Genomic DNA, 26,373 nt, shown 5'->3' on the forward strand with positions numbered 1-26,373 from the left:
TTGAATACTGATACAGAACGTCCCTCTAATCTATATGGCTAAAAACAATAATCAAACTTGCATTTCCGTTACAAGATTGAATGCGAACATACCAGGTGATGGTGATGGCAAGGTTGGTGCTGCTGGTGCGGCTCGTGCTTGACGTGTCGGTCGTCGGAGGAGCGGGCGCTGCAGATGACTCCGCCGCTGACTACCGCTCCGCCGCCGCTACCGCTGCCGCTTCCACTACCGCTACCACTTCCGCTGCCGCTACCCTGCGCGCCCGTCGCCACGCACTCGCCGCTACTGCCTGTGTTGCAGACAATATATTGTTTAATATTCTATTTGTATTTTATTACTATGTTGATGTAGTAAGGGGTAGTAAGGGGAATGGGATTGCTCGTAATGAGAAAACTGGTCCCACTGCTGGCCTTCTACTAATAAACAACACAGAAACCAGTGTTAAAAAAGGGGCATTTTAAAACAACTCATGAATGGGTTTACTACAGTCAATATTGCATAGATTACGTTTAATTTGTAAATTGAATGTTGGTCTTATTCAATCTATGTTAGCTGAACTTAAACCAGAAATTTTTGAACATCTCTGTAAATTATTGATGCCCATTAATTCTTCTCTTTCCGCGTCTAGGGAAGGTAGATAAAGTTTTGTTTGAGAAATCAGTTCAGGGTACAATAGGACTGATATACCTGAAGAAGGTAAAAGCCCTTAAAATAATTAAAAAAAAAATTATCTTGATCCATAATGCTTTTAAATTTACATACTTATATGTAATCAGAATAGTGATCAAAATTGATTGACAATTGGCGAAGACAAATAGAAAATAAGGAGTACCTCTGTTATTGTGCGGCTGCGGTGCGTTGGCGACAGGCTGACGGTTGCGACGCGGCTGATCGCTGTCATCATCGGAGTCCGAGATGGTGATGACGGAGACGGCGGGCGATGGTGTGTCGCGGATGGTGATCGTGTGGTGGGCAGCGCCGCACACGACGCCGCCGACGCTGCTGCCGACAGCGGCAGCCGCGACCCCAGCGCTGGGTCCCACGGCGCTGGACTCCCAGGCGCCGGTCGCGCCTCGGCTGTTCCTGTACATCGACCATATTGTTCTAAATTGACAACAGATCGAGTAATTGTCGTGTCAGTAACGTAGCAAAGGGTGTAGTCAAACTAAAATCGAGTTCCCTTTATCTCATAAAATGTATCATTCAATCGTTGGTAATTATTAATATATAGATAGACATATCACATAGCATGTAGGCAGTATGTGATCATCAGAACCAGTCATTATTCCGAACTACTTATTGATTGTCATTAACCCTATTATAAACTTGACGGTTGACAAGTCCGTAACTTGAGAAAAGTTGAACAAATTTGGCTAATTTATTAGGGAAAGAAAAAATGAAATGTCTATATAAATTAGGATCAATAATACAATGGTACAATGAACATCATAATACTCATAATTCTATTCATGTCTATAGGCGACGGTTACCACTTTCCATCAGGCGGGCCGTCAACTTGTACTCTAGATATCATAAAAAACCATTATCTGTCAAGTTATCCAGTCAGTCCATATAGGTGAACTAAGCCTAGGGCTAAGGCGAGAACTATCTCTGTATACTCACGAGTGGTCGTGATGATGATGCCGGTGCCGCGACGGCGGTGTGCCCTCCTTCACCCTCTTCTTGACGGGCGACAGTTGAGTGGGCTCCTTCTTGCTCCCGCTGTTCGCCATACTGTCCAGACACGTTTGAAATTATTATGCGTTATATAAGACGAAATTATATTTACAAATGCCTCAATTGTGTTGAAAGTTTAATTTTACATTATAATTATAATAATTAAAGATTGATCCCATAAAACAAACCGATCATTACAAAACCAGTTACACCTATCCCCCGATTTACACGGTACTTGTTTTACACGTTTTCGCTTTTACACGGTTTTCCAAATAAGTTTTTTTTTTTGTTTTTATCGCACTCGACTAAATGCTACTGTGTTTGAACACGTGCGCTGTGTACACATCTCACGGGGAATCCCGACCTTATGTGCTGACTTGCTGCACATGCACACTGTGTCTGTATTTCTTCGCATAAAATTAAAGTTTTATCTACGAAAAATTGTATTTGAGTGAAAGTTTCACAGTGTCAGAAAGATTTAATTTTTCATATTCGTAAATTACAAGTGAGTGCATAGTGTAAGATTTTTATAAATTAACATAAATTAAAAAAAAATTATAGGCTTATAATGTCGAAAGAAGTTAAAAGTTATTTCTTTAGAAACTAAAATCGAAATTTTGGATCGCTTACGAAAGGGAGATAGAGTAGTAGATGTTGCAAAATCATATAACATGAACGAAGCTACAATAAGAACTATTAGAACAAATGAAAATTTTTATTTTTAGTTCTGTGTACACCTAAAAATATTGAAAAAAATCACAACTGTTAAATAGTAAAATTATGCATTTTCTGCAAGCTTTTCGATTTACACGGTTTTGACTTGAAAATTTTTAATTTTCGATTTGCACGTTTTTCTCAGGAACGTATCTACCGTGTAAATAATCGGGGGATAGGTGTATTTTGATCTAAAAATTAAATTACTGAACCGATTTTGATAAAACTTCTATCGACTAATCTGAAAATACATCTTTTCAGATAAAAAAGAATTTTCCAAATCGGTTTAATACCGACAGAGTTATGAGGTAACAAACATAAAAAAAACATAGAATCAAATTGAGAGTCTGCCTCTTTTTGAAGTCGGTTGAAAAGTATTATACCTCATAGAAACCTGTTTTCTCTTTTATTTTATGACTTTTAACAGACAAAACACCTCAATAAATAAATTGCTTTATTAGTTGTTTGAGGTTTTTTGGAATTTAACAATTGTCGGGTATCACCAGAAAGACTTAACTATTAGGGTTCAGCGTTAAAAAAAATATTCTATCTATATTATTGAAGCATTTGTAAATTATATATGAAATATAATAATATAAAATGTATGTAGTTTTATACATAGTAGAATGTGCGGAACCTTGATTGGTGCTTAATTTTAGTGAACATTAGATTTTAATGTAAAAAAAATCTTTAATATAAAGCTACTGTTACGGATTAACAAGATTTTTTTAATAAAATACAGCTTATATTATTCGCTGATAACGTAGTTTTGTCTATACAAAGAATTTAAAAATCGATTAAGTATTTTTTAAATTAATTTATAAATTTAGACATTGCTAACATATGTCCTAATTTACGACTGTCATACATACGCGATAATGTATGGTACGTAAATTAAATACATTTCTTTTATCGCTACACGACACATCTATTAGTAATTGGCGTGGCCAACAAAGTATAATAAACTTTAACACATTGTACGAAACAGCTTTTTGCAATGAAATAAAACTTCTATAATAAAATTTCTATTATAAATTAAAGTTCTATGAATTAAAAAGTTCTATGAATTAAAAAGTTCTATGAATTAAAACGTACATTGAAGATAAATTCGCAAAAACTATTCTAAGATCTATTTTTTACAATTAGGTTGTGTGATTATATATATTATGTGATATATATTCATGTATATTTGTTATAAGCACCTGTATTGATGTGTTTGGTGGTGCGGCGGATAGTGCGGTACCGCGGCCGCTTGCTGCTTTGTTGATCTGTTGACAACCCTAGCGTTATTACTAGTATACATACTCTCACTACTACAGGGAACTATTTAAAATTAATTAATTAATTAAATTATAATTTCTATGTAAACTACAATAAAATAATGAGTATTTGAGACAAAGTTTTACAAGATATTGTAATCTTACAAACAAGTAACTAAACGATATATGTACATGGGAGATATTTAAGAAAAAAATAACATGAACGATACTTAATAAATATATTATCATGACAAAATAATTTTTAGAAATTTTATCTGTATTTTTCGGTATCACGAAAAAATTACTACGCCGAATTAGATACGGTTTTTACAGTTGTATTCCTTAGGGTCTAAGTTAAAATGTGGCGTATATTACATCGTTGACATCCATCGAAGGGAGTGTTCTATCAGCGAAACAACATTTTCAGCAAATGAGGGAATAGAAATTGAGAATTTGGAATATGTTGAGTTAGTAATTGGAGATTCGAATCTATTTATCGTTTCTGAATCTTTGATATTAAATTTCTATCCTAATATGTTCTACATATTTTTTTTTTTCGTTTGAAATTTAATTTCAAAGTTATTATAATATTCAGACAATCCAAATTAACAATTATTTTATTCTATGGGTATTTGTGCGTATAAATTAAATTCGGGAATTCTATATGTTTTATTAATTTGTTTATTTTATTAATATACACTCTTACAATAATGCACCACCTACTTATTGGTCAGTTTTTTTTCAATTGTCGTCTGGTAACCACCAGCACACCATCCGTTGTTAAGTTTGTCAAATGTATATAGAATTACACTGTACATTAAAAGTTAAAGAAATAAATATTCTTACAGTATTGCAGTAGACAAAGGATCATCCTCATATTCGGATTCACACACACTATATATTGGGAAGGTTCTTAGTTCTTTGTACTGCTAACCATTTCGATAATATTCTGTGCTTCAATGCATGTTTACTCGTAAGTTCTTTCATTTTTTCTCGCTGAAGAACCGACCTTTTATGCGGGTGATGGTGTTGCGGGTGGTGCGGATGGAAGGGATCCCAGACTTCGGGCTCGGGTAGAGGTGCTGGTTCAACGATAAGCGGCGCTCGCCACTCGCCCACCGCGCCCACGTCACCGACGCCTGCAACGCCAGCTACACCGTGCTGGTGGTGAGCCGCCGCGGCCGCAGCCGCCGCCGCCGCTAACTGCTGTACCTGCAACAAATAAATATTGTTGAGGGTGTCACATTTAAAATATGAACAGCAAAAACCAAATTATTGTTATTGTTCTTTAAACACACAAACATATTTCTAAGTTTTTTGTTTAGAGATTCTTTTTAAGCGAATAGTTTTTTTTTTTAATAATTGACACTAAAGTCGTTATGGGATGGACAAAGTTGGTCAACATTTTCTTTCAATTTAACATTATTATGTATATCTGTCAGTTTTCACGGTTACGCAGCCATGCCGATTTTGATTTGCCTATCGTGGCCATGTTTGGCAGGCTACAATTAGGCTTTAGTGATCTTTAAATCCAATAATTTACTTGTTAGTTTTACCTGACATACCTGGTAAGCGGGCTGGCACAGTATTGACGAGACGAATTGGTGCGGGAATGGTTCGGCCGCACGAGTGGCGTACTGCCTCGCGCCACCTACCGCAACCCGACCGCCTTGGTATAGTTGGTACTGTGAACAATATATATATTATAAATCAATTCTGTTACTTTTGAAACAGTGTTAAAATTTTTATCAGTCATTGTTCGTCTCTGAATGATGAATGAACTATTGTGTTATTCACACAGTATTCATACTTTTCATTATTTAAATTCATAGTGTACTGTAAGAAATCTAAAGACAAAACCACAAAACTTTATACCGACACAATACAATATTTTGTATTGATATTCTTCTTTAATGATCAGAGTGTTTTCCAAACATAATACGTATATATTTACAAGTGTGCCTATCGGGGGGAAAGGGATTGTTAGTAATGGAGACTGAGAATTCCATTGCTAGCAATATACCCAACCAGGTTGACCTCCTCGCAGTTCTCCCTGGAAACTATCATGGTTAATTCCTGATGAATTCATCATGTTGGGCTAACTGGCCTGTTTTCATTCTCATCTATCACCCTTTACTGGTGCTCCTCCAGCGTATCCCGTTAGCGTAGGCGGGGTTACCATTTCATTTTCACTCATCAAAAAAAAAGTGTGCCTATCAGTTATCTATTAAGCTTTGCTTTGTTCGGGCCTAAATGCCGCTAAAAAAAAAATTAAAATGAAGTATACTGACCAGGTTGTCGTAGGGCGCAGCACGCAACCTCTGCTGGTTGATAGTGAGCGCAAGGTGGTGTGCTGCGGGCGCGGCGGCCGGCGCCACCACGCCAACGCCGACACCGACGCCGCCGACGCCATACTCGGTTCCCACGCCCACGGCGCCCACGCCACCCACGCCGCCCACGCCGCTGCCGGAGCGCCGGCACACCTGACACACAAGTACGTATATTAAACTTCTGATTGCATGACTTTGTAACATTTAAATAGGCAACAATATATTTGATTTTATTAATATTTCTTACTATGACAAATAATTTTTCACCATAAGCTTTAATTATTGTAATATAAATCCAAATGGGGCGATCAAATTTTTTTAACGATTCTCAGATTAACAATCAAAAATTTTTTTCATAGATAGATATAAATAAATTATACTAGTTTGTAATATGAGAGAACAAACAAAGTCGCGAGCACGGCTTGTATATATTAATAACGATATGTATGCACTTACTTCCATCATTTGTACGGAGGCCTTGACGTTATTACAATGGGCATAGTCGACTAAATGTGCCAAGGTCACAAATGCGTGGTTTAGCGCTTCGCCCGGTGTTATTCTTCTCTCCTGCAATGAACGTTATACTTAGTAAATATATTTAATGACGTTTAGATAACAGTTTTAGTTTTAGTCAACTCTTAAGTGAATTTAAATAATTTTTAGATTTAGGCACATTCATAGAACAAAAATCTAATACTTTAAATCATTGGAAACAAAATGATGATATGAAATGTTTACATACCTGGTCCATAGTTAGCATTCTCTTCAATAAATCTATGAATTCCCTTCTGTCTGCTTTCTCAGCCAACAATTGGCCGCCTTCCAGATCAGTTGGTACGTTAACCTGGAAAAATAAAATTATTTTATTACATATATTGAATAAAAATAAATTCTAAAAATATTATAAATGCAATAAGAGCAATTAATAATAAATATTAAGCCATTGATTTTCAGGCGACTGTCTGATTTGTATGAAAGATTTGTTTTGGATCTTTTTTCTTATGCAACTTAGAATGGCATACAAGCTGAGGGCCAACCTGATAGAAAATTATTGCCACTGTACATGATAATTTCATTGCCATATCCCACCCTTCAAACCGAAATAGCCATGCCAGGCAGAGGTGGTACCCAAGTAAACAACTTTTGTATAAAATCTCCCTCTGGTATATGCATTATAACTAACTCTGTATAAATATGAAAGATTTTTAGTAAACGTCTTTTTTATATCAATATTATGTGTAAGAAAAATATTATTTTTATAAAAAAAAAAGTAAGATTTGTTTATTCAAATTTATAAGAGATTTGAGTGTTATATTAAAACTGCAATTCCACAGTCAGCTATCTATGGACCTCGCTCACCTGGCCTATATCGTCGAGGCAGTTGAAGATGTATTTCCTCGCCTCTTTGCTCTTGATGCCGGTCTCTAGTTCGTGCTCCTCTGGGGTCTTCAACCGCCAAAACGGATATGTACTGTCCACGTCCCGGTAAAAGAATTTCGCTGTTTTGCTCGCACTGTAATAAAGTTTAATATTACAATTTTTTTATTAATGATAGATTACTAAACTGATAACTGAATTACGTACAAGCTACGACACTTCACTGCGATCATATTGTTTAGTTCTAATTGTGATGATAAGATGCATTGTGGGTTGCATGCATCGTTACTAGCTCTTCTATTCTATTATTAACCTATAATGTCCCACTACTAAGATCTCCCATCCCATCCTTTCCAATACTTCCTGTTCTGCACTATCTCAAACCAATCCCTCTTAAATTAAGTTTAGGAAATCACGCCATCGCTTTCTGAGCCGGCCTTTACTCTGTTATCATCATATCAGCCTTTATCTGTCTATTATTGTATATAGGCCTTCACCATAGACAAGGAATGGCCCCATTTCTTATAACAGTTTACCGTTGCGGAAAGTACCAATAGTTGTCACACTTGGTAGACGGGTTGGTAACTGCAGTTTGATTTTTGGTGATATTTTAAGGGGACCGTTGCTGTCCACCTCTCGACCATTAAGTTCCCTTAGTCGCCTCTTACGACACCCATGGGAAAGCAAGGGGTGGCCCGTTCTATGCCGAAATCACACGGCAGTTTAGTTCTTACATCTTACTAGTATTATAAAACTGAAATCATTGTCGTATATGTATGTACCTATTGCACAATGAGAATATGAGTTTGTTTGTTCTACCCACATTGGTATACCCACACTAGGTATGATGGAGAAGAATACAGGCTTTTTTCTATCTAGCAATTAATGCCCTTATCCTGATCATAGAGACGAAATCGCAGAGAAAAACTAGTAACAAAATAAACATGAAGTTTTCAATGAAACTACAGCACTAACCTGTTGAGCATGTGTTCTGTGGGCAGACCTTGTGTCTGTGAGATGTATCGAATTTGATCGTACTCGGATGAGCCCGGGTAGAGGGGCCATCCGAGGAAGAGTTCGGCCACTACGCAGCCGAGCGACCACATGTCGATAGCCTCGCAGAACGCCAGCCCCAAGATTATTTCTGGTGCTCTGTGTAAGGTTGAAATAAACTAATAAATACTCTACTATATTTGCAATAAAGTAAAAAATTAATAATAACACTTATCATGCTTCATTTAGTAGTTGAAATTCTAAATTGAATATGAACATATATAACAGAAGTACACCAGTTATGGAAATTTTGGAACTTCTGGTAGTAATAGTGTTGACAGTCACACATACTAATGATAGTGGAATTAAACAAAATAAATACAAATAACGAGTGATAATATTAATACATTATTTTTTACTAACCTAATGGAAGAAAGGCGTAATAGATATATATGTATGTAAAACTATGGGTTCAGATATGGCTTTGAGCTGGTATAGATGGGAAGTATAACGGTACCTGTAGTATCTGCTCTGTAAATAGGTGTTGCAGACGGCCTTGCTGACGTGGGAAGCACTTCCAAAGTCTATCACCTTCACGCGGTAAGGCTGCCGCGCGGGTTCCACCAGCATTATGTTCTCTGGTTTTAAATCCGCATGGATTAGACCCAGTTGCTGTAAACAAGAAATTTTAAAGGTAAAGTTAATTAAACATATTTATTGAAACCATCGTAACCTATTATTTTATTAAAATAACAGGATATTAAATAATAAATTGGTAGAATAATTTTTTTTTTTGCTAATTGATTTAATAGTTATAATAACTTACTGATCTCATTTGACAAAGACATAACAAATAAAAAAATGGTACTTCAAAAATCACTTAGCTTTAACAATTTGAAATTACGAAAGTGTAGGAAACAAGAGGTATGTATAAAGTCATTAATGCCCTCTCCCTATTCTACAAGAGACTTGGTATGAAGACCGATAAATACAAACAATTAAGATGTGTTCACTCACTTTGAGTTTGAGCAGCGCGGTGAGCACCTGCTGCAGTATCGGCCTGATGTACTTGAGTGGTAGTGGCGAGAACTTGTTCTGCTTGAGGAAGTCGTACAGGTTCTGCTCGAGCATCTCGAACACGAGGCACGTGTGCGACCGGTGTTGGAAGCACTCGTACGCGCGCACGAAGTTAAACTCGTCCGCCGACTCTTGCGACAGCCGAGAGAGGATTGACACCTGAACAACAAAATAATAACATGTACATGGCACGGAGGTATAAGACCTTTTTTTTAATACATTATTATTGGAATGGTAACCCCGCCTGCGCTAACGGTATACGCTGACGCGCCACCAGTCGTTCGTTTCTAGGCGGGATAACGTAAAAGTCGACCTGACCAAAGTATATTGCTAACATATGGACTGATACTCCGCATTACTAACAATCCCTTCCCCCCTGGCATAAGACCGTTCTAACATTAGGAATGGCGTATACGTGGGGTACTACCAAGGGAATGTAGTAATTCATGATTATAGCAACTATGGTTACCACTTTCCATCAGGTGGGCCGTCAGCTTTTTATATGAGTGATAATAGAATGCTAACCCCACCTACGCTTCCGTATATGCTGACCCTAGTGGATAACAGATGAGGATGAAAATAGATCAGTTGATCATCCAACCAACGTGACGAATTTGACAACAATTAATCACGATAATTTCCAAGGGGAGCCACGTGGGGGTTAAGCTTGTCAGAACAAGAGTATATTGCTAACAATGGGGCGGCTAGTTCCCATTATTAACAATCTCTTTCCCCATTAGCCGTAATGTGACTCACCAAACGATAACTTTACATGCCATCTAAACCATGAAGCAAGTAACAATCACTCCCAAATGATTCAAACGTGAGTTTGAAAATCGATCGTGGGAACCCTGGACAGGAGTCACCGATTGATAAGACTGTCGTCGAGTGGCGTGGTTAAACTTATGGTATTTTATTGTGACCAGGTTCTAATGCATGAGCATAGAACCTGGTCACAATAAAATACCTCAACTAAACCCCTAAACTAAACAATTAAACAGTTATTCTCCTTAAACAATTGTTCTATTTATTACAGCTGAAAACCTTTTCTTTTTATTAAGCGAGATGATATAAAAAAAATAATTATGGGGACTATGTGGCAATTGTCAGAACCGATATATTTAAATTTAAAATTCAACTTGTTTATTTAAAAAAAAAAAAAGATATACAGCGGAGGTGTTTACAAATTATGTAAATTAATTTAGAGATAAGTTGCATGTAGTTTCAATCATCCAATTTAAACATTACTGTGCCTTATAATTCTTATATTTAAATTAAAATACCAAATAGTTGAACAATTCTTTAAAACTTATCTTAGCACGTGGACTTTAAGGTTCAAAATTGGATATGTTTTTATACCAGAATCTACATTTAATATATAAACAAAAGCAAATCCACATGGACGGTATCTATAATGTACATTAATTTATTATGAAATCGACCTCAATTTGGTGCAATACGCTCAACTATAAGTGTACACTGAGCTTATAACGTGGACAGGCACTCAAATTGGTAAATAGGATATTTGGCGTAACGCCAAACTGTATAGGGCTGACATTATTAGCTAAATCGAACGGATTAATACAGTAACGTGAAATAGACACATAGACTACCCATCCTTAACTTTTTTTATGCAACTTAGAATGGCAAACAAGCCGACGTCCCACCTAATGGAAAGTGGTAACCGTCGCCTATAGACAACATATAGAGTATACTGTATCGTCTAAATTGTATAAAAAAATATAATAATTTTATACTAATAATAAGACTAAATACAATCAACAAGAATACGCTTAATATCAAATCAACTTATATTGCTTTAAATCGAAGAAGGCATTATTGAAAACTCGTTTTGAAAATAATATCCTGAAAATGTACTTGCAATTATTGGATAGCTGGAATAGTGCCAACTGCACATTGAATTCCCATTTAAAATGTTGGAATAGAGAATAAACATCAGATCAATAGAACTATGCCTTTTATGCCTTTTTATGGCATATACATATTTTTCTTACCGTATCTATCATCCATAATTATAAAAATATAATGTTAAAATTTTACATGCAAATTTCAATGAAACTATGAGACTATGAAACTATTGGCAACGCATGGGGGTATCATGGGCGAAACAGTATACTCTGTTATGTCCATGGTACTGCTTATATCTATAGGCGACGGTTACCACTTTCCATCAAGTGGGCCATCAGCTTGTTTGCTATTCTAAGTAGTATAAAAAAAAATTACAACTTATTCTATTACTAACTATGGTTAGCTAGTCGCCGAGATATTACTATTTTCTGAGAAATTAAATCAGCATTTTCTGTCCTTGTCTATTGGTTAGCACTATTCTGTTATTCTATAATGCACTATTGTGATCAATAGTGCATTATAGAATAACAGACTACTTTTTACTACTTGTAGGCACTATTTTTTACTATTTGTAGGCATTTTTATGCACTTTATGATTTTTTTAACTTTCTAACTACTAATATCATATAGTGAAATAGAATGAATACATACCTCAATCTGCCCTTGGCGAGCATAGCTGGGGTGGTTTTTTAGTATCTTAATGGCGACTATTTCATTCGTGCCCTTCTTCCAGCACTTCACCACTTGACCGAATGTACCCCGCCCGAGGAACTCCAGAACCTCGTACCTAAAAATATAATTATTGCATCATTTCATACACTAAGATCAATTTTAAGAAAAGTACTAAATAAAATTTATTTTTAAAAGGTACAAGAAGTTATTTATATAATGAGATACGCCGAGACAAACATACATACTACTCACCCGAAATACCAGGTACTTAGATAAATTTATGTAGTCAGGTAAAAAGGAAACATTAAAATCAGGCCTTATTGTTCCCTACAAAAAAGAAATTGAATACATGGTACAAACAATTACAAGAAATAAATTTTACAGAGAATACTATTGTATTATTAAGAGGCCTTAATATCACTTGTAATTGTTTGTATCTGTAATAAGTTTACTATTGTAGTTTTTCGGAGGAAACAATAGAGAGAGAAACCTATCACTAAAAGCTATGTCAAAAAGGCAACCTTTGGCTAGGGTGAGGGAGGAGATTGTTAGCAATGGGGACTAGAGGCAACCGCCTTCAACCGATTCTACCTGGAAATCATTTGGGTAACTCCTAAACAGGCATCTGCAGACGTTTACTAATGATTATCAGCATGGCAAGGTTTACTTTCCTAATTACATACTTAAATAAATCATCGGACGAACAATCTGCGCGTCTACCATGAAATGAAATCCGAAATTGAGTCCGAAATTTCGTGTTTTTGTTTATACCAAAATCGGATTAATAAATGGAGTTTAACATTTCGTTCGTCATACATCCTATCATAAAAGTCCAAAGGAAGAATATTTTAACATTTTTAATATTTCCAAACGACATGTATTATGTAATTTTAACATCAAATTTGTGTTTCGTTTGGCTTCGAAATTTCGGAAAACATTTCATGGTAGGCCCTCTGGTCATTGCTTTACAGTGTTAAACTACCTATTCGACGAGGAGTAGAGCACCTCATGCTGTACCAGCTGGTAGTCGCCATCACCGCCGCAGCCGGAGCCTGTGGTATCCACGTATGTGGTAGACATGTATGTATTAGCTACATATAAATGTACCAACTACAAAAATTTATTTAATAGATTTAAAATCAGTGCACTTGGACAAAGATGTATAAACGATATTGTTTATTATCAATAATTCATTTTACATGGTAAGGAGGTATAACACCTTAGTCTTTAAGAATGGTAACACTTTATGGGTGCTATATGCTATCTATCTACGCCAAATCTCTTGCGGAGTAGGCAGGTTGTATGCTGTACTTAATAATATATTCTGTGATGTCTATAGGCGACGGTCATCACTTTCAACGGTTGAGCCATCAGTTTGTTTGTCATTTCAAGTTGCATTCAAATTCAAATCATCTTTATCCAAATAGACTTATTTACAAGCACTTTTAAATTGTCATTTTTTATAAATTAAAAGACAACCCATAAGGTCCCAATACACATATCTCTATCCCTGTTAATTGGATTATATTAGCTACTATTACTACGATCCCTGAGCGGTATGTTACACAAGATTTTATTGTTAAGTTTTCCTCTTTGCACTAGTGTATTGTGCTTTATAAGGGTAGATAACACATAGCAATATCTATTTTTGTTATTGGACCAGTATATAGGTACTGGTCCAATAACAAATAATGTTAAAAGTTTATACATATTAGAAAATAGATATCCGACCGATATGGGAGATATCGAAGTGGGTGATGACCTTTTTTCCGCCATCAATGTCCAGAGGACACCAATATATAGATATCGGATCGATATCCATATTACCCATGCCTAGTACTTTATTCTATTGCCTTCTACGACATCACAGAAATAAAAAGATGAAATAGCGACACATTGTATTCTTACTTCTTTATATGTAACGAGATCTCTCACAGAATGCTACACTGTCTAGAACTCTAGAGACCCATAGGACATAATAGTGATCTCTTTTCAAATATTCACTACAAAGATTTTAAGAGGTAACAATAATTTTATGACATTATTTCTATAGTGTATAAGGTACGAAACATACTCATCCGACCGTGTTTAGAACAATGGTTTAGTACAAATTTAAATAAAGTAGATTCAAATAAAGATACGATATTAAAATGAACAAGTTTATAATGGAATCAATGTATGAACAATTTACTTCTACGTAAAATATTGGATCTAAACATGGGCCGGATGAGTATAGTTAGCGTCTAAGAAGGATAGGTGCATGAAAATTCAAACAAACTACAGGTTTGGTCTGTACGCGTGGCATTGTTACCTCCTGTCAGGTTTGTTGAAGTTTTATACAACATTCCAGTCTAGTGGTGGTGGTTAGGTAGAGCGCCCTTTGCCCTTAAATAATGTATAGTGTTGGTGCAATTTGATTTGTAGATCGGTATGTCTCAATTCTCAAATAAAATATGTTTTTTTAACATCACCGGCTTAGTTGTATTTCACCTACCCAGTTACATTGTGTTATGTGGCAAGCATGCATTATATGACTCATATGTGTAGTATACTCCTCTGAGTTGATGGGTATATATTAGTGCGTGTGTACATATCATCATCATTTCAGCCATATCATCATCATCTGTTCACTGCTGGACATAAGCCTCCCCCATAGTCTGTCATAAAGAACGGCCCTGAGCCACCTGCATTCACTAACTCTCTGCAATACATTTCAGGTCATCACTTCATCTAGTGGGGGGGGGGGGTCGTCCTACACTGCGTTTACCCGTACAGGATTGCCACTCAAGAACCTTTCTTCCCCACCAGCTGTCAGTTCTTCGAGCTATTAGTTAATTATTATAATGGTTCTTTTGCGGATATCCTCTTTAATAAGGGGGCCAGGTGGATCGTACCGACTCCAGAATTGTCTAGTGCCCACACTAATGCCTCAGCCTAACTTACATCTATGCACAAGCACACGTATAAGAGCATATTTGTCTTTTTTAAAGAGTCAGACCTATCCTGGTAATTTTATCTTAAATACGCTAACCTTTGACGCTAATGGCGTGCGTGCGTGTGTGTGCGTGTGTGTGCGTGTATGTGCGTGCATGCGTGTGCGTGCATGCGTGTGCGTGTGTATGGCGCATGTATGCGTCTGTTAGCGCGTGTGCGTGTAATAGGAGGTAACAACAACAATTGGTTGACATTACGTTTGTGGTTACCTTGCGGCTGGGGCGGGTTCGGCCCACCCGCCGCCAGCTGCTTGCTGTGGGCCGTCGTCGTTGCGACCTGCGGTGCCGTCTTGTGTCGCGCGCCCGCCGCGCTCGAAGCGCCTGCAGCGCCCGCGACGCCAGCAGCGCCGCTGCCAACCTGCGCCCGAAGCTGGTCCCCGCTATCTCCAACACTGGCCGACACATATGAAATAAACATTTAGATGGAAACACAAATATTAAAATACTAGCTTTTACCCTGACTTAACCTGAATGTAAACCCTGAGTTTACTGTACAATCTGATATGATCCTTCTCCACTCCATATAAAACGTGTATACCAATATTCATAGCGATTGTTTAGACCGTCAAGGCGCTATAACAAATAAAATAAATTTCTAATAACTGAAAAATGGGTATCTTTTCCCACTAGTATTATTGGTACCAATCAGCTATGTTTATATATTTTTATTACAGTCTGAAAAAATATAACAGTAAAATTAAGTCTATTAACTTAGAACATATAAAATTATTAAGTAAGTACTTTAAAGAATGTAATAAATTTTTTATAAACAACTATTTGGTTAGAATACACACATCAAAAAAGTTTAAGACACACATAGTATTTCAAATTACTAATCAATTATTATATAATTTCTTAGCAAGTGGGTAATACCTATGTAAACTTTTTTGATCTAGAGGATATACCATACTGGCTGGTTGTAAAAAAAAATCGAGTAGGTATCATTTGTTTTTTTTTTCACAAATTCAAAAGCGAATGCATTTGTTCAAATTTTATAGCGTTTTATTAAAATTTTGTATTTTGTATCAATATTATGATTTAAAGCTTTCTCATCTCTTTTAGAGATGAGTTCGCCTTTGCTAACATTGTTATTAACTTATTGTTGATACTGTATGTTTTAATAAATATAAATAGATACTGTATGTTTCAATAAAGAATGTATTAATAATTTGAAAAATGTTTTGAACAAATTTGGATTTTGAGACAATTTTTACGTCACGGAGCGACGTCATTTGAACGCAGATGTAATGCAAAGAGCTGTAGGGATGTTGCAAGCGGGAAGAAGTCAAAATAATTAATATTACGAAGTCGGGCTTGTTTATTACAATTCTAAGTTGCATAAAAAAAAAAACAAAAGGTGTGTACTGAATTCAGGGGAAAAGAACTTTATCGTTTGTTATTAGTACATAGTTTCAAGAAACGAATTTAATAATACAAAAGGTATGTACTGCATTTTGGGGAAAAGATCTAGTTCGTATGGCATTTTCATAGAAAACAGGGTTAAAGATTTCTTTGCAAATTTACGTATATGTAAAGTAAAAATTCAATATAAATTAAAATAGGTAATTGTACTGTTAAATCGATAGTATACTACACCGCGTATGTAATTACCAAGGAATTTATAATAAAATTATTTTATAACGAATTAAAATCATTTTATTATAAAGCAAATTTTTAATACTTGAAATAATATTATAAAATTTGATTGATACGTATTTTATTTCAATTAGTCTAATGCCAAAATTATAAATAATTAAAATAAAATTATACTAATGAATATAAACGATGGGTACATATGTCTGAAATAGTACGATTTTATTGATATTAATTTATTAAAGTACGAATCAATATACGCTCGTCACTTGTAACAAGTTTTATTATACAATAAAGACAGAAATAAATAAATACATGTACACCAACTTCAATGTTTAGGCTATTTTTTATACTACAAAGGTGGCAAACAAGCATACAGCCCGTCTGATGGTAAACGGTTACTGTAGCCTATGGACGCCTGCAACACTAAGGGGGTGACGTACACGTCGCTGACCCTGTAGAGATCTCCATATACAGGATTCATTATCTTTTGAAAAGTGCCTAATTATATTTCGATAACTATTCCTTTATTACTATACTTAAGTTACATATTTAGTAATGCATGCGAATCAAAGCACAAAAGGAGCAATTTGCCTAATTGTTTTATAATATCTTTACTAATGTTGAACATGAAAGCAAATATGTTTGTTTCCTATAATTCATTAGTGTAATTTAATTATAATCACTATAATTAACATTTACACATTAGACCAATATGAATAAAATATGAATGAATAAAATTCCAATCAATCGAATACGAATTAAAATTATTTTCAATTCCTTAGTCGGTAGGTACGCGCTGTGGAATACTGTCTTACAAAAGAATTACTTATTTTCATTAATCTTTTATGAAATTATGCTTTACATTTATGTCAAATAGCGAAGAAATGAAATAATAATAACATATGGACATTTATACCGAAATTCCTGTACACCAAGAGAAATAATCGGCATTGAATGAATGTGCATTAAGTCACGCACACAAAGGGGCCCGCCCCTATGCCTGTGAATGTGTGCGGGACACCTGCATCCCTGAAGTCGTTTTTTGTGGAACATTTTTCTTGTGTTCCAATAGCTGGAACCTAGTCATTTTGGTTAAAAAAATAAACTTATGATTACATTTTGATAAAATTTCTATGGGACCAATCTGTAAGTACGTATTCTTTTATCTTTTCAAATCGAATTACAAATGACGGAGTTATGAGGTAACAAACTAGAGGAAAAATGTTCCATTGTAATATAAAATCACCCAATATATATATATATATATATATAATCTATATATTATAAAAGCTGCTGATAGACTGACTGGCCCATATCAGCCCCTAATTGAAACCGCTGAATGTAGAGTTTTAAAAACAGAATAGCATATTCTATTCTACACTACACGCAAGCGAAGCCGTAGGCAAAAGCTGATACTATATAAAATATCGTATCTTTAAGTACATAGAAGTTAGAAATGTTACATGTAAAAGCCGTCCCCAAAGTTCTATGGAGAGGGTCGCCAATTACCATGAACGGCGTCGCTGTTTCGGCAGTGCGATATTTTACCGCCTTTATGCGTACTCATAGACTTGATAAAACCAATGTTTGTATGGAATACGCTATAAAATTGCAATTCAATCACTACTATGTAGTAGTGATTGAATCGGACACTGTGAACATTCACAGTGTCCGAGAAAACTTTTCAATCACATTATCTTTCTACTGTTACTTGCTTATTAATACTATTATTAATTTGTCAACAAGTTTGTCATCATTGTATTCTAATTTAATATGTATACATTGTATAATAAATAAATTTATTATTATTGTGAAATAAATAATATTTATTATTTAGACATATAGGTATCCTTTTAAAATATTGACAAATTGATATTTAAATTATAGCCGGTAACGCATTTATTATAGGTAATATCTTTAAATGAAAAATACATTTTTGGTCTATATACATTTGATTTTTATATAGGTAGGTATAACTACTTTTATATAGGCATACTTACACCTATATAAAGATACTTATACCTATAAATTAAATTTTAATAAATAGAGAATTTTAATTTGAAATTTTTCATATAATAAAACTATAGATGTCGAATGTCTGTGCATTGAAAAAAAAAACAAGCTATAAACCGAATCAGATGGATGTTAGAAGTGAAATAGAACACATCCAGATTGTTTTCAATTTTTTTGTTTCTCTGTCTGTTTGTACGGACTAATCTCAATTCCAGTTTCAATCAAATCTTGCTGCAAAGCTAAATACATGTAAATAGCTTTCTAGCATACTATCTTTAAATTAAAAACCTCGAATTTATACTTTGGTTGTTGAAAATTAAATTTATTATATACAAGTATATAAAAAATGAATTATAAGACTGCACTTACATATCAGCTACAATATATTCTTCTTCTTCGTTCAAATAATCATCGTCGTCGTAGTCGTACTTAATAATTCTAGGCATTGTGAGATCCATTATCAAATATACACTATACAACTTTGTACACTATTATACACTAACGTTTTACTTATGTCATAAACAGTCTAAAATTGTTCGCGTTAATTTAAAAAATATTACACTAATAAATTCTACTTCGCTAGTGTAGCTGCGTACGCGCATCGTCGAGGGCGATTACTAACTGAGCGTCCCGCGCCCTTGCGCGCTCGAAGGGTGGCGGTCTTATCGAGTAGCAATGTAGTGGGGGTCACAGGTAGTAGTTGGGGTAGCGTGAAAGAACAAATGCCACGCACATATTGTACGCAAGCGCAGCGTTGCCAGATGCAGCCAGTTGATAAATAATGTTTTCTGTAAATTAATACGATTTCCTTTCTCTTTCGCCCAAACAGAAACCAACACAAACACTCCAAATACTTCTCTAAAAATTCTATTTTTCTAAAATTTCTCCAACAACAAAAAAAATTGCGAAAAGTATACCTAATCTGGCAACACTGTGCAAGCCCATTCATTACTTGTAATACTCGTAAATAAGTGCGTACGCACAAGTTCTTTGAATGCCGTAATTTACATTAATGTGTTTTCTATCTCATTTCATGCCCTGAGTGTGAGTGGGACAGTATTAGGACACGTGTACGTTCGAGATTAGTGTTATTTATTTGCTGACGTGCCAGATTGATATAAACTATCTCTTTTCCTCAAACATGCGTTACTGATGTTGAAATGATATGAAATTTTAGATATACGAATAAATAGGATCAAATTGAACTAAAAATATTTTTGATGTTTGGACAGGTAGGACAAGATACTTTGTACCCAAATTTCAATTAGTTCGAACTACTAAGAACATTTAAAAACAATAGCCAAATATGACCTACCGCTTTAGAATGATGGATTTACCAGGGAGCAGGATTTAATTTTTAATTTATCTAATATTATTTTATACATTTATAATTAAAGTGAATTAGTTAATAATTTATTTCAATTACTCGTGCATAACAATTAACAACATAATAAATGCTACGTGATCATGATCATGGTCTAATAAATTTTAGTTACGCTATGCAAAATAATCTGTTGCATCGAAGAAATTAAAGTGAAAGTATTGCACATTTTCATGATTTTCCTCTAATAGATAATTAAAACTTATATCTATTTTTTATAACACCACGATGGCAAACAAGCAGCCTGCAGCCTGCCTACAGCCTGTCTGATGTTAAACGATTATATTAACGGTATATATCAACATGTCTACAAGGCATCCGATTCTAATATCGGATTTTACATTTCTTGTTCTAATAATATGAACTCACAAATCAATCAATTGGGCTTGTCGATAATATTCGTCAGATTTCAGACAATGTCCTGGAGACAATTGCCGGCAAAATGGACTGTCTGAACTGTCTATACTCTATGTTTATACTGACTGGAATAAAATATTGTATTAGGTAGGTTATCAAATAAGAGTGGTTTCACCACTAACTTACTAACATAGATTACGTAAATTATAGCTAACAAAATGGACTTTATGTTGTCTGAATAAATAAATATTATTATTTTCGGTTTTCTAAAGGTATATTACCTTTCTTTCTGAGAAAGAAAGGTAATATACCTTTCTTTCTCAGAAATAACCGACTTCAATTTGAAGTAGGTGAAATAAAATCCCCTGTTACTTCCCAGTAGAGAGAGACATTAATAGAGACAAGTGGAACTTGTCAAAATATATGGGATGGATGAGTCAACACCGAAGGAAAGTCTCTTAATTAGAAAAATAATCATCAAAATCGCATCACAGTTTTCGACACGGAACAAAATAAAATTTAGACCTTTTCTATACTTCAACATCAATACCTGTTATAAATGTAAAAAAATACAGGGATGTTTGAATATTTGCACACTCAGACGCCGAAAACTTTAATAGACTATATTCTAGACGGCAACCCATAAAAGGTACCTTATTATATTACAGTATATTCTGAGAACTCCATAATACTGTTCACGCATAAAGGAAAAGGTAATCATTACCCACCAGATTGGCCGTCAACGATTCAGCATGTTTGCAATTCTAAGTATCAGAAAAATGCAGGAAAAGCGCAACTTTACTGATATAAAAAAATACTAGACGATGTCTGTACATGGGGATAATTAAGAAAAATTATTATAAAGGGTCTAAATACTCGTAATACCAATAGATGCCAAAAGAATAACTTCTGAAATTTTGTGACTATCTTCGTACTTGTTCCATCTTCGCGCAAAAACTATGTACGTAACAATTAATGTAGTTTACACAGTCGTATTCCTGAAGGACTTCCTTAAAATCCGGCATATGTTTTCGTGATAATCTATTCAGAACTATTTATTCTACTTCATTAGTTTTCCTCTTTCTAAAATCCACGCGTACGATGGTACAGGTCAAAAATAGTTTTATATAAAACTAGCGGCCCGTCCCGGCTTCGCACGGGTGGACATTTTTACAACATTTTAAAAAGTGATTATTGTAACATAACGACAATAGTTGGACCTATAGTATCGCGAAGTTTTTTGTAGTTATTGATATTTTGTTTAATATTGTAGAACATACTTTTGTTCTATCACCAACAGTTTCCGCAGCGCACGCGACAAAAAATATTTTATAACATTTTTTTACACCTCGAGTTACGTTACTAAAGTTTTAGTAAGGATCCCTAATGTTTTCTAGCAATAAATATAGCCTAGGTTACTCAGAGTGAATGTAGCTTTCTAATGGTGAAAGAATTTTTGAAATCGGCAAAATAGTTTTTGAGTTTGTTCATTACAAACATACATACAAAAATACAAATCCTTCTTATTATAATATTACTGTAGATGTAGGTATACTAACGTCGCGTCGCGGCAGCAGGGTCTGGTACAATGCACAGGCGGAGCGGGTGGAGGCGCGGGCGGCGGGGACCGCTCCGCATCGCACGCGCGACTCGGCACGGCGGGCGCGGCGCAGCAGCCCGGCCCGACGCCTGACCAACACTTGTTCTGAAAACAACCATCGTATATATTTAATTTGATGTCGATTGAGTGTTTTCTATGTGTAATATGTACGTATTTATAAAAAAAAATACATTCAAGTTATTTTATAATTTCTTACTAAATAAACTAGATACAACTAGCATATTCCATCAACAGTATATTACTTATATTTTAATAATAACATGTATGAATATAGAATATGATAATAGTTTTTAATATACGACTATTTATATGATATTGCATACTAGCTGTATACTGCGGCACTATCCGCGTGAATCAGTATATAATGTATACTACATGTTAAGTTAGGATATAACCTACCCATGTACAAAATTTCATTAAAATACATGTAGTATTTTTACATGAAAAAGTAAAAAAAAACATTCATCCATTGCTACAAACTTTCGCATTTACATATAAATACGACAGTCAAATCCGCTCCTTCATTGGACCACAGAAAATATTGTAGATAATAGTACAAGTACAAACAAAAAACGTACTCTCCTTTGAGAGTTTGCATTTGACTCTACGTAAGCCTTAAATATAAGCAATAAGACCGCCTTTTGTACTACACTATACGTATTGAAAATTGTTTTAACAAATCATGTTATGTTGGTGCAATAAAGTGTTAAATAAATAAATAAATAAATAATGTAAAGTTAAAGCATAAGATCTAAAAAAGTAACCTAACATAATATGAATAAAATTCACTACATGTAAGAGGTATTCTTTTTTAGTAAGAGATATATTTAAATAGATGCCGCAACTGCATTTAATTTTCTTGGCAATTTGTGATCTTAAATTCGTCCCAATATAGTCTGCATTTTTTATATAACATAGGGGGCAAACTAGCATGCGGCTTATCCGATGGTAAGTTATTACCGTCTCTCATAGTCACTCGCAATATCAGAGAAATTGCAGGTGTGTTGCCAGCCTTTTAAAAAGGAATATGCTCTTTTCTGAAAATTTCAAGTTCAGCATTTAAAATTCAAAATTCAATTAGGAGTACCGACATAATTAATATTAATATATTTTAAGAAGTATAATTATAAAGTATTTATTCGTACATTATTATACCAATTACAATTACGTACTAATAAGTTCATTAATTACTCATTGGTAATTACAGTTTCGAATATGAAATATATTAAAGGGACTGAAAGGTGATTAGAAAATTAAGCAATGTACCCATTTGCCTATCTTTATTGCCCCATTAGTGAACGTTTTGAATAACATCTATTGTTGTCCCCATAAAGATAGATAACACAGAACAATTTCTTGTAAATAGGGAAAAATATCATGGGTCTCCCCTAAGATAAGGGTGTTTATGTATCTAATATCTACATTTTAAAGCGCTTAGTATAAGTGATATTGAATGTTCCCGTATAATTTTCTAAAATTGATTTATTATTATTTTGTTTTTCTTAAAAATAAACAATAATACAAAATAAAGCAACAGAAATCCATTATTTCGTTTGTAGGTAAACAAACTCGTTAGTTCCATTTAGAAGATAATGAGACTGTTTACTGAATATGCTATAAATGAAAATCTACCTATATTGAAAGACGCCATAAGATTTAATATTATTATTATACATTATCATCATCATATCAGGCTTTAATTGACCATTGCTGAATATTAGCATCGCTCTTGGGGGGTTTGCCAATAGTTGCCACGTTTGGCGGGCAGATTGACAACCGCAGTTAGGTTTTGAAGATGTTTTAACGCTGCTGCGCATCCCTTGTCCTTCCTTAGCCGCCTCTTACGACCATGCGAAAAGGAGTGGCTTCTATGTTGGGACCGCACGGCGATAATGTGCATGTGATTTTTTCATACTACTACGGTATTAAACAAGCATAGGTCGCGTCGTGGTTTATTACTTCTTAACCATCATTAAAACAGTGCATGCCTTATAAAAAATTGAGAAGGACATAGCCTATTTTTAATGCCGTACTCCGCTCACGCGATCAACGTTGCATGTAAAACTAGTATGCTATATGAAAAAACTTAAACAATTATTACAGATATGTGAGCATAAACGCTATAGAACAGAGGTGGACCACTTGACTAGACCCAAGATATACTGTTTCCTGTCGAGACCCTGTGCGATCTACCAATTAAATACTTCCTGAAATCTCAAATGAAACAATATAATTCAGTACTCAATTATGTAGTATTGTAGTATTTTATTAAGAGGGAAAACATAAATCTGAAAATTATGCTTAGTAATTACTTATTTATATTAGCATGCATACAGCACTGCGTCTGAGCATTTTCCGCTAGGTTAGCAAAATATTATATTTTTGCTTTGCCACGATCGACTGGACTAATAGTCGCGATCGACCGGTTAGCCACCTCTGCTATAAAACATATGAAACAAAGGTTTAAGAGTACTACTTAGAATGGCAAACAAGCTGACATCCCACCTGGTGAAAAGTGGAACCCGTCGCTTATAGGCATGAGCTTTTGTACCTTGGGCATAATAGAGTATACTGTTTCGCTCATAATACCCTCCATGCGTTGCCATTCCTGAGAACTCAGGTGTTATTTCTCTGTGCACAGTAAATTTACTGCCATATCCCATCCTTCAAATCGAAACACAGCTCTGTAAAAACAACTACTTCACGGTAGAAACACGAATGAGACAGAGGTGGCCAAACAAACAAATTTTGTACAAAGTCTCCCTCTGATTATAGTAAATACTTTATAATCAAGCAATCAGAAATACTTATTTTTAAAAACTATTTTCAATAATTGTCAATCGCTAATTTCTTTACTAATAGGCATTAAAACTTATTTAACAGCATTTAATTACGTTTCAAGTTTGATAGAGAGCAATTACCGAGATGTTGTTCGCATAACTGTGAGATTTCTCTTAATATAAACTTCACACAAAGTACGAGTGAAATATACAATAGCATATAGTAAAATTAAAAATACTTTCACAGTAGAGAGTGGCGTTCATGACAATACTATTTGGTTTCTAATAAATAGTTAATCATGTTTCAACAAATATTTAATGTATCCAATGTTACATTGAGACACATATTTAAAATATGAAACACAAAAAAATGATAAAAATCGGTTCCTGATCGGTCAACATACCTAATCGCGTAAAGCAACATCAAAAAATATGAATTGAACACCTCTTTTTTAAAGACATATAAAAATTATTTGTTACCTATAGATGTGAACAGCGCCATGGACAACACAGTATATACTGTGACTATCATGATACTCCAAATACGTCGCCTATCCTGAACATAGTATTTTAACTCGTTTGTCATTCAAAGTTGCATAAAAAAGGCGAAGGGCTAAAACCAACTTTATTACCTAAACTTTTCATGGGCATTTCATTTCAATGAACCAAATATCAGGTGAGCAACCACCATACTTGACAAGTTACACCCACGTATACAAGATAGATCACGTGAACCTTACCGCAATGCGATCGACAGCCGTACTAGATGTCGACTGTAAACCAGTCCGACCACACATTAGTTGGTAAGTATGGGTACGTATCTACAAATACTAGTCGTACAGTAACCAACAAAGGTACCCGCGTACTATATACCGTGTCCGTATAGTTAATGTTCTCGTGTGTTGAGATCTGTTCAATTACTATTGGTGCCAAATGACCATGTATTACACAACGAAATGTGTTGATGACACGGTCTTGAGGCTCATGGCGGACAAGTGGTAATAAAGCTATATACTTGCGTACTATTTATATAGATAGATACTCTTGTTTCCGCCAAAAGATTACAATAGTAAAGTTATTATAGATACAAACAGTTACAAGAAACGATCATAGTGAAAAAACAATGGGCGACCTTATCTTTAAAAGCGATTTCTTTCAAGCAACCTTTGGATGGAGAGGAGTAATTATAAACAGTTTGATCGGGGGGTATGATAAAAATTCTGTTTTTAAACGCATATGGAGATGTAATCCTAATATTATAATATGTAAGATGCAAATAGAATGGTAACCCCGCCCACACTATCGATATACGCTGGCGGAGCACCTGTGAAGAATGGAATCGGATCAATTGGCCTTATCGTGGCAAATTCGATAAGAATTAACTACGATGGTTTCCAGGCAGAACCGCGTGGAGGTCGATCTGACAAGGTATATTGCTAGCAATGGAGTTAGGTCGCATTACTAATAATCCCATTTCCCCCATACTGGTATTAAAGTACTCTATTACTTTTTTTAATTCTTAAAGCCTTTCCTCCTTCAGGTATATTAGCCCCATCAACACACGTTTGGCGACACGTGTTTCACCTCTAAACGAGGCATCTTGAGGTAAATTATTCGATCGCTGCTCGGAGTCTAGTGTTAATCGCTCGACACCAAAATTGCGA

At 34.9% G+C, this 26,373-nt stretch overlaps 1 protein-coding gene across 10 annotated transcripts in view; it reads right to left on the minus strand.

The window, feature by feature from the left end:
* The window catches only part of LOC113512185 (homeodomain-interacting protein kinase 2), a 133,452-nt gene that overhangs the window by 11,625 nt on the left and 95,454 nt on the right, over positions 1-26,373 (minus strand). For 3 of the 10 annotated variants that reach the window (XM_052893823.1, XM_052893816.1, XM_052893817.1), the window contains exons 3-19: positions 21,868-22,013; positions 15,160-15,353; positions 12,951-13,020; positions 11,948-12,083; positions 9,368-9,586; positions 8,868-9,022; positions 8,333-8,509; positions 7,340-7,493; positions 6,723-6,824; positions 6,437-6,547; positions 5,942-6,133; positions 5,207-5,335; positions 4,660-4,862; positions 3,594-3,659; positions 1,624-1,734; positions 833-1,104; positions 93-289 (exon numbers count right to left, since the gene is read on the minus strand). In XM_052893823.1, coding sequence (XP_052749783.1) covers positions 93-289; positions 833-1,104; positions 1,624-1,734; positions 3,594-3,659; positions 4,660-4,862; positions 5,207-5,335; positions 5,942-6,133; positions 6,437-6,547; positions 6,723-6,824; positions 7,340-7,493; positions 8,333-8,509; positions 8,868-9,022; positions 9,368-9,586; positions 11,948-12,083; positions 12,951-13,020; positions 15,160-15,353; positions 21,868-22,013 — 2,634 coding nt within the window. Of the gene's footprint in view, positions 1-92; positions 290-832; positions 1,105-1,623; positions 1,735-3,593; positions 3,660-4,659; positions 4,863-5,206; positions 5,336-5,941; positions 6,134-6,436; positions 6,548-6,722; positions 6,825-7,339; positions 7,494-8,332; positions 8,510-8,867; positions 9,023-9,367; positions 9,587-11,947; positions 12,084-12,950; positions 13,021-15,159; positions 15,354-18,939; positions 19,162-21,867; positions 22,014-26,373 lie in introns of those variants that run through there. The other 7 variants (XM_052893819.1, XM_052893821.1, XM_052893818.1 and 4 more) reach the window with 7 other exon arrangements.

Source organism: Galleria mellonella, unplaced genomic scaffold, assembly GCF_026898425.1.
Source record: "Galleria mellonella isolate WM207_F2 unplaced genomic scaffold, CSIRO_AGI_GalMel_v1 utg184, whole genome shotgun sequence".
NCBI classification, from domain to species: domain Eukaryota; kingdom Metazoa; phylum Arthropoda; class Insecta; order Lepidoptera; family Pyralidae; genus Galleria; species Galleria mellonella.